The following is a 9,241-nucleotide window of genomic DNA, read 5'->3' as shown; positions in this document are numbered from 1 at the left end:
CATGACAACTGTAACATGCTGTAAGTATGAGCACTTTTATGAAACTTCACTAAAGTGTATTATTGTGTTGTCAAGCTTGAATGCATTGTAAGTGAATGGGTTCTGTTTGTTCAGCTACAACTGGGAAGAAAAACTTTCTGACCAATAAGGTGGAGACGGTGGCATACTTGTGTTGTATCAGCCTATCGGAAGGTTTTTGAAGGTCTGATTTCAAGATATAACACTGGGACAGATGATAGTTTAACAAGGCTGTAGCAATATTACTGTTGTTATTGCTAATGACTGTTACGTGTCTCTGCTGGAGCAGACCTAGAGTAGATATTATGTTTTGTCTGTCCCTGCTCTCATGAACAAGGCATCTTTCAAACTGCTTGAAGGAATTTCTTCAGTTTCCGTAAGGATTTTGCCAAAGTTTAAGGTCATCCCAACACTGCGACACTCATTCTGAGTTCATTTGTGAAGTGTGACAGAACTTCACACAAATGCCAAACAGGACAACAGCAAGTTAAAACAATGCTGAAGTGTTTTTATTGTATGACGAGCAGAAAAGAATTTGAGGTTGCAACGTTATCCTTGTTGCACTGCAATCTTGGGATGTGAGAACCTGAAAGCCTGAAATCTGTACCCCATCCACAACACACCTTTTCTCTGTACTCCTCCCCAGCACCCTGCAGTCACATGCGCCTGCAGGTAGATAAAAACCTCAAAAGAGACACTGGTCGCCATTCTGCTCAGAAGCTTTTCAGGAGCTTTCAGAAGATTCACGAGTTCAGGCGTCTCCACCGTGCAGACATACAGGAGCAGGTATGGACCTCTCACTCGCTACAAAAACATCTGAGCTGTATTCGGTGCAATACTGTGAGCCAGTTTCTTGTTTAGAGTGGATGTTTCAGGCTACAGCAGCATTACAGTAACTTTTGTGCATTTTTCCTGCAGTAATTGTGCGTTTACAAACACATTTCAGCAGCACATGCAAACCATCACAGTATAAATGCAGCTCTCTGTTTCCATATTTGGCAACCTTTGGTCTTCCACAACAGCTCCAGGACGGTGTAACCAGGGCAACAGAGTAATATATTGTCCTAAAAGGATAATATTTTACCAAGCCTTGCAACATGCTGCAAATAGCGACGCGCTAAATAGCATGTTAGATAAACTGCCAAAAATACATCCAGAGGAGCAGGTGTTTGGTCTCTCACTCTCATGTCATGAGCTCTCAGCAGATGGTGGAACATGAGCCGCTTTGTTTTGGACTAACCTCCATGTTAAACTGGACTTTATGACAGAGAAATATGGAGTGAAAGGAAAGGCCTTACTTTAGCCTGCAAATCGGTTTTTAATGCACAGGACCTGAAAATTATTAACCTGATAACCTGGGAAGTCATTAGCTTACATACGTGTAAAATAAATATGAAATCATTTGTAAGCGTCAGTGTTTCATGTGATTTCTAAGTCATTTTTAACATGTGACCTGTTTGGTGTAGGATGCATTTGGTGGGCACTTTGGGGCTTTTTCTGACCTTGCTGCATCTCTCTAACTCGCTGCTGCTGGGAGCCTTTAACATCAAATCCTTCGGAGACACCAAAGCCTCCAACACCACTCTGATGAACATCATTACCAAGGTCTGGGACTTTTCCCTCTTTGGTAGATATGACAGTTTGTACAAAATGTTTACATCCACCCATTTGTAATGCAATTTGGGTCAGAGTGCTTTCAAAACCAATCCAGAAGTGTTATCTTGTGTGTGCGTTTTGAAATAGTTTGAACTGAATTTTGAGAAATGCTTTGGATGATTTGGCCTGTTGCAGAAGTAAACCTGAATATTCCCAGAATATCCCCACCTCTATGCTTAAGGAATGATCAATGAAATAACTGGATGTGCAACAGCTGTAGCGTTGCCTTTACAATCTAAAGCTTAACACATGAATTTTTTCGTGCAAGGTAAAATATAAACAAACGTGATGTTGCAAGATGGACAATCAGCTGATTCATTTTCATTTTTTATGTGTGTTTTGCAGATTGTCCAACGCTATGACGTCATTCTGATCCAAGAGGTCAGAGACGGTGATCTCTCAGCAACCCAAAAACTCATGGAGTACGTCAACAAGTGAGTCCACACACCGAACATGGAACATTCAGAGTAACACTGAGCATGAAATGCAAACGTATGGAAACATAAAAGTGTGTGTTTGTTTCCCCCCAGAGATTCTCCTCAGTACAAATACATCGTCAGCGAGCCTCTCGGTGCGAGCACCTATAAAGAGCGATATCTCTTCCTTTACAGGTGCACCACGATGAAAAAAATAAGTCTCTACTCTACACACAGTGAAATGATATTTATTCAGTTCAATTTTATTTACACAGCGCCAAATCACAACAAGAGTCGCCTCAAGGCGCTTTATACTGTCAGGTAGACCCTACAATAACACATACAGTGAAAAACCCAACAATCAAATGACCCCTATGAGCAGCACTTTGGCAACAGTGGGAAGGAAAAACTCCCTTTTGACAGGAAGAAACCTCCGGCAGAGTCAGGCTCAGGGAGGGGCGGCTGTTTGCAACAAAACATGGTTCGTTGCAGTGATGCCGTGTAAAAAGCATTTTTAGTTCTTGCTCTAAATATGTATTTTGTAGAAAGGGAAAAAGTCTTTTTCATGGCAGAATGTGAATAGTTTGATTGTTTTCTTTGTTTCTTAAAGCCAAACAATTTAACAAAAATAAAAATGACTTGTTCACGTTGCCCGGGGTTAAAGTCAGGATTGGTGTTGGATCATCATCATCACTTAGACCTCAGAGGGTTAAAGAACCTCCCATAAGTTTCTCAAATAACCATTCAAAACAACTTGATTAAAAATTTATATTTCCAGCATGTTTGTAGTGTTTGAGGCATGTTTGAAGTAATTTAACGGCAAATCCTCCGTCTTTGTTCTGGCATAAACATACATCTTATACACACTCAGAATTCAGAAGAAGTGATTTAAAAAAAGGGGAAAAGCAGAACTACAATAAATTTGTCCCGAGAAGCAACTGGACATGTTTAGAAATGAAGTACACACTGGCAGCAAATGAAAAGGTGGTGATTTTCTCCACAGGGAGGCGCTGGTATCGGTGGCAAAAAGCTACACCTATGACGACGGCCCGGAGGAAACTGGACAAGACGCCTTTAGCAGGGAGCCGTTTGTCGTAATGTTCTCCTCCAAACACACTGGTAGGTGCTGTGGCTCGAGTTATACAGCTGTTTCTGCATCACACTGATAATGATGTGGATCCTCATTCAAACATTTGTGGGTGGTAGTTCCTGGGACATGTTAGTCACTAGTCCTTTATCATTCTCATGCGGTGTAAGCACCTCCGTCACTGTCAACACTCCTTCGTTCCCTTCTCTTCTGTAGCTGTGAGAGACTTTACTCTGATCCCTCAGCACACCTCCCCAGAATCAGCTGTTCGGGAGCTAAATGCTCTCTATGACGTGGTGGCAGATGTCCGCGCTCGCTGGAACAATGATGTATTTACAGCCTACAAGTAAAAATCATTTATTTGGTGGAAAAACACACATTCGGTAAATGCGACTCACACTACTCTCCCTGCAGGACATCGTGCTGCTGGGTGACTTCAACGCAGGCTGTAGTTATGTGTCCGGGTCTGACTGGCAGCAGATCCGCATCTTCACTGACAAGACTTTCCATTGGCTGATCACTGATGCGGCCGACACTACCGTGTCGCAAACTGTCTGCCCTTACGACAGGTAGACAGATTGTGGCAGGTCGTTCTGATGTGTGCACGCAAACTCTAAACTCTAATCATCTTTCTGTGTTTGCAGGATTGTGGTCACTGCGGACATGATGAGAGGAGTGGTGAAAGATAGTGCGAAGGTGTATAACTACATGACGGACCTGAATCTCAAACAAGATCTGGTAACAGATGAATTTCAATCCTTATCTCTGTAAGAATTCATTTGAACTAAAAAGCACAACCTGCCTCATTCCCCGCTGACACTAATGGAAACGTCAATATAAAAAGTTAACATAATGCTGTATTCACTGCAACTGAGACCATAGACTCGTCAGCAAAATGTTTACTGAGCTCCAATCAGAAGAGAGGCATTCTACACAAAGGGCAAAGCAGTCGCCCCATCAGAAATCATGCAGTTTTAAAGCACTTTTGCTTTTTTAATATCAGCTTTGAGCTACAGAAAATCGAGCAACTTTGTAAAGCAGTGGCTGTAGTAACGACCACAGAGATGCAAACAAAATCATAATGCAGTGTATACTGTAGTGATGGCATTACCATGCAGGCACGTTGAGTTTTTCAGCACTGGAAAGAAACCTGTGGAAACTGAAGCCGTCTGCAGCACAAACTGTGAGCCACTAAAAGAACGGTTTCTCTGTCTCTCAGGCGTTGGCTGTCAGCGACCACTTCCCCGTGGAGGTGAAGCTGAGCGGTTAGGCTCACGTTGCTTGAACCGTGACTTCCACAAGCTTTCCACACATCGTGCTCAATCTGCAGCCAGCACAATGATCATTCAGTTGGGGACTACTGTCAGCCACAGCTTCATGAAATGCAAATGCACAATAAAGCCACTAAAAGAATTTCACTGAAAACTTGTGTGTTGTAAAGAATTCGGCTTCTTGTTGCAGTGGAGCACATTTGTCTGGAACATTTACTGAGACCCTTTGTTGATTTGGAAACCTTTAATAACGCGTGTGTATTTTATTTCACTTCTTTTGTCTGCTTAAATGTCTTCAGAGTTTTGAGTTACTAAAGTTTTTTAATTAATTTCCCAAAACAGCTCAGACACACAGCAAAACACTAACCTGCAAAACTGAGCCAAAAATGTTGAAAAAACCTAAAAGAGCGGTAGAGTAATACATCTGTAGGGGAGACCGGGGATAGTTGTCACATCTTTGACATTTCTGTCTGTAAATTGGAGCTCTTTTAAGGTAGTGGATTCAAAATGTAATGCAAAGTATTTACATGTCTCTGCTATTAAATAGTGCAGCTACTTTCTCTGCAGCACAATTACCCATTGCATGGTATGGCCTCAAACACAAAGAGTGAAATGTTACAATTAACCCCATAGTCTGGGTTAGTTGTAACATATCCTGGGGTGAAATGTAACACAATGAAATAAGGGTACTAACAAAACATTAACATGTAATCTTTTTTATTCAACACATGAATACTTAGAGCCATTTATGTAGCTGTGTGTGTGTGTGTGTGTGTGTGTGTGTGTGTGACAGAATGCAGAAATCTAGCTTTTGAACATATTCCAACCCCCCAAAAAAGACAAATTATGGAATTTTCTGCAACTGAATATTTCCTTAATTTTGGTTGGTCTTCCTTGAGTTTGGCCTCATTGGCTCAGTGGGCATTATAACCTACAACTCTTGCACCAATTTTGAACATAACAATGAAGCTGAAAAAATGTAGCTGTGCACCAGCATCGCAATTCCATTACTTTTTTTCATGGCTTACCTTGGTGTGGTTTGCAAAGTGCTTCAGAAAGATGAGTGTTGTGTTCCGTAATGTTTATATCATATTGCACCACTAGAGGGTGGTGTCGCAAAATAAGAGGTAAAGCGGAGCCGGAAAAGGTTTAGAGAATAGAAAGAGATAGAATACAGTTAGGTGGCTAGCTGATAGCCGATGTGTGTCACTGCTATCCCTTGGATGTTAGTCTGTTCTTCATGAGGACTGGTTATTACCGCCCACCATTACATTTTGGCGACGAGTAACCCTGCGTGTTTTTTTTTCTCTGCTTTGAGTTTTTTTGCCGAGTCATCATGACTGCAAACGTCCATCCGCCACCGATGTTTTTGCCTTGCCCTGGAGACCCTCCTTTGCCATTCAACATGTGGATGCGTATGTTCAACAATTATTTGCTTGTGATCAATGCAACAGGGAATGCTTGGCCTGAAGCACGAAGAAGAGCTACTTTACTTCACTGCTTAGGAACTGAGGGACAAAGGATTTTCTACTCACTGCCAAATACAGGTGACACTTTTGCCTCTGCTGTTACTGCCCTAGAACAATACTTTTCACCCAAGGTAAATGTTGTTGTGGAAAGACATGCTTTCAGACAGCGAACACAAGCTTCACATGAGACTGTTATCCAGTATGTGGCCAGCTTGCGTGACCTTGCTTCTAAATGTGAGTTTGATGACAGGACAGAAGAAATGATCCGTGATCAGCTAGTTGAACATGTGTCTAGCCCCAGCATAAGAGAAAGCCTCTTGCTTGAACCGTATTTGACACTAGATAAAGCTGTTACACTGGCAACACAAATGGAATCTGCAGTCCAACAAGCTAAATCCATAGCTGCAGACAGCAGTACTCCAGTCCAAGCTGTGCAGTCTCACTCGCACTCCATGCAGAGGAAACATAAGTACAATGCTCACCCTGCAAAGCCATCTCATGCAACAAAAACATCTAAGAACTGTTTTAGATGTGGTTCAAACAGTCATTTAGCCAACTTTCGTCAGTGTCCTGCTGCCAAAGCTACTAGTAAACTGTGTCATAAAATTGGACATTTTGCTCGTGTCTGCTGCTCATCCAAGACAAGAGATGTACGGGAAGTCCATTTACCAAAACTCACAGTCCTTTACTTAACAGATCCTTCTCATGCATCAAAAGGATTGCAATGCAGCATAAATGTGAGCACACCTACGTCATCAGCTAAGGATATTGAACTGATTGTGGACACAGGTTCTGCAGTTTCTATCCTGCCTAACCACATCTACGAAGAGCACTTCAGTGGTACGCCACTAAAACCACCTGACCTTCAACTAGTTACATACACAAAGAAAACAATCCCTGTGTTAGGCTGCCTGCAAGTCACAGTGAGCAGAGGAAATGCATCTGCCTCAGCTGTGTTCTTTGTTGTAAGAAAAGGAACTCCTCTTCTTGGAAGAGATCTGATGGAAGCGCTGAATGTCAGCATTGCAGGCAATACTGTTCTACCTCCATGTACTGATCCTACTGCTTCTGTGATGTCTACAAACCCATCACCTGCTTCTTGCATCCCTGCTGCCCCAGATATTGGCTGTGTGCGTGCCTTTGTGCATAAAGTGAAAGTTGACCCAACAGTCAAACCTGTGCGTCAGAAGCTGCGACGTCTCCCGTTTGCTGTGAGGGCTTCAGTTTCAGCAGAACTGGATCGTTTACTCAAAGCTGGTGTCATTGAACGGATTGATGCATCACCATGGGTATCCCCAATTGTTGTGACAGGACGGAAAACTGGTGGAATAAGGCTGTGTGCAGACCTCCGTGAACCAAACAAAGCTGTGATCACTGATTGCTACCCCTTACCACATGTGGATGAATTGTTTGCCAGCTTACAGGGTGCAAAAGTGTTTTCTACAATTGATCTTGCAAATGCATACTACCAGCTGCCCCTGCATGAAGATAGCAGAGATTTGACAGCATTCATTACACATGATGGACTCTTCAGATTCTGTAGAGTACCTTATGGACTGGCCTCTGCCCCCTCAGCTTTTCAGAAAATGATGGCTGAAATTCTTAAAATGGTAAATGGTAAATGGCCTGCATTTGTATAGCGCTTTTCTAGTCCCTAAGGACCCCAAAGCGCTTCACACTACATTCAGTCATTCACCCATTCACACACACATTCACACACTGGCGATGGCAAGCTACATTGTAGCCACAGCTGCCCTGGGGCGCACTGACAGAGGCGAGGCTGCCGGACACTGGCGCCACCGGGCCCTCTGACCACCACCAGTAGGCAAACACGGGGTTAGTATCTTGCCCAAGGATATTTGGCATGCAGCCAGGAGGCAGCCTGGGATCGAACCACCGACCTTCTGATTAGTGGCTGACCTGCTCTGCCACCTAAGCTACAGCCACCCTTAAAAACCTCCCAGGTGTCCAAAACTACCTGGATGACCTTATTGTCTACAGTAAAAGTGCAGCTGAGCATGACCAAAACCTTAGCACTGTCCTGCAGAAGCTCAAAGATGCTGGACTTGTGCTTAACGAAAACAAATGCCATTTTAGGAAGACATCGCTACGCTTCCTAGGTCATGTTGTCACTGCTGATGGCATTCTTCCTGATGAGGAGCATATTGATGCTGTTTTGAGAGCCCCTCCCCCATCTGATGCTGTTGCTCTGAGATCCTTCCTGGGCTTGGTGTCATGGTACTCCAAGTTCTTGCCAAACTTTGCAACTGTTGTAGCCCCTATGCCTGCCTGTGCTAATGACAAGAACACCTTCACATGGACTTTAGATGCACAAGCGAGCTTTGAAGAAGTAAAAAAACTCCTGGTGAATAGTCCTGCACTGGCACTGTTTGACCCTGCCTTGCGTGTCGTGATCTCTACTGATGCAAGTGACTATGGGCTTGGTGCTGTATTTGCTCAAGTGCAACCTGATGCCACAGAAAAACCTGTGGCGTTTGCTTCCCGCACACTGTCTGCAACAGAACAAAAGTACTCAACTGTTGAAAAAGAAGCTTATGCTTGTGTGTGGGCTGCAGAGAAATGGAGAACGTATTTGTGGGGCCGACGTTTTACTCTGCGGACAGACCACCAAGCTCTGACAACACTGCTGAGCACCAAAGGGATTAATAGGGCTGGAATGCGCATCGCCCGCTGGTCTGCCCGCCTCCTGTGTTTTGACTATGATGTTATTTACCGCCCAGGTTCTCAGAACTATACAGCTGACTGTCTCTCTCGCCTGCCCCTGCCTGTTTCTTCCCATCCTACATCAGATGCAGATCATGAAATGGTAGCCCAAGTTTCTGCTGCCATGTCCTCTCTTCCTGTTGCGGACTTTGACTCTGCCTGTTCAACTTGCCCTGAACTGGTTGCTTTGCGTTCACAAATACAAAGCGACTGGCCTGCCTCAATCAAAGCACTTGATGTCACGCTTGCACCTTACTACAAAATCCGTAATGAACTTTCAACCCTAAGTGATTATGTTCTCAGAGGCTCAAGGCTCATTGCACCACTTTCAGTGAGACTTAAACTGATTGCACTGGCACATGAAAGTCATCAAGGGATTGTGCGCACAAAACAAAGACTACGAGACCTCTACTGGTGGCCAAAAATGGACTCACAAGTTCAGTCTGCCATAACCTCATGCCTCCTCTGTCAGTCCAATGACAAAACTGCACATACTAACCCTGCTCCTCTCCAACCCGTCCCACTGCCTGATGGACCGTGGAAAAAATTTGGTCTTGACATTGTTGGGCCTTTTGATACTGCTATACCTGCTTGTAGATA

General features: G+C 43.7%; 1 protein-coding gene across 2 annotated transcripts; it reads left to right on the top strand.

Annotated features, from left to right (window-relative positions):
* Nucleotides 1-660: 660 nt before the first annotated feature.
* Nucleotides 661-4,590, top strand: LOC146710594 (deoxyribonuclease-1-like). Of its 2 annotated transcripts, none has more exons than XM_085453143.1 (9): nucleotides 661-804; nucleotides 1,485-1,623; nucleotides 2,020-2,108; nucleotides 2,184-2,285; nucleotides 3,094-3,209; nucleotides 3,394-3,506; nucleotides 3,592-3,746; nucleotides 3,822-3,915; nucleotides 4,397-4,590. In XM_085453143.1, the coding sequence occupies exons 2-9, from the start codon at nucleotides 1,486-1,488 to the stop codon at nucleotides 4,445-4,447; spliced, it is 858 nt and encodes a 285-aa protein (XP_085309269.1). In that variant the 5' UTR covers nucleotides 661-804; nucleotide 1,485; the 3' UTR covers nucleotides 4,448-4,590. The 2 variants fall into 2 exon arrangements, with proteins under 2 accessions (XP_085309269.1, XP_085309270.1); XM_085453144.1 differs by having other exon boundaries at nucleotides 698-804; nucleotides 2,205-2,285.
* The last annotated feature ends 4,651 nt before the right edge of the window (nucleotides 4,591-9,241 follow it).

This window comes from Copadichromis virginalis, linkage group LG4 (genome assembly GCF_057382275.1).
Source record: "Copadichromis virginalis isolate Kocher_CV1m ecotype Utaka linkage group LG4, C_Virginalis_male_GT1.1, whole genome shotgun sequence".
Taxonomy (NCBI): domain Eukaryota; kingdom Metazoa; phylum Chordata; class Actinopteri; order Cichliformes; family Cichlidae; genus Copadichromis; species Copadichromis virginalis.
The sequence above is the reverse complement of the archived record's forward strand: the minus strand, read 5'-3'. Positions and strand labels throughout refer to the sequence as shown.

Coding starts and splice junctions, on each gene's coding strand:
- LOC146710594 (XM_085453143.1), top strand. CDS start 1,486: ATGCATTTGGTGGGCACTTTGGGGCTTTTTCTGACCTTGCTGCATCTC. Junction 3,210..3,393: donor GTTCTCCTCCAAACACACTG/GTAGGTGCTGTG, acceptor TCTCTTCTGTAG/CTGTGAGAGACTTTACTCTG. Junction 3,507..3,591: donor GCGCTCGCTGGAACAATGAT/GTATTTACAGCC, acceptor CTCTCCCTGCAG/GACATCGTGCTGCTGGGTGA.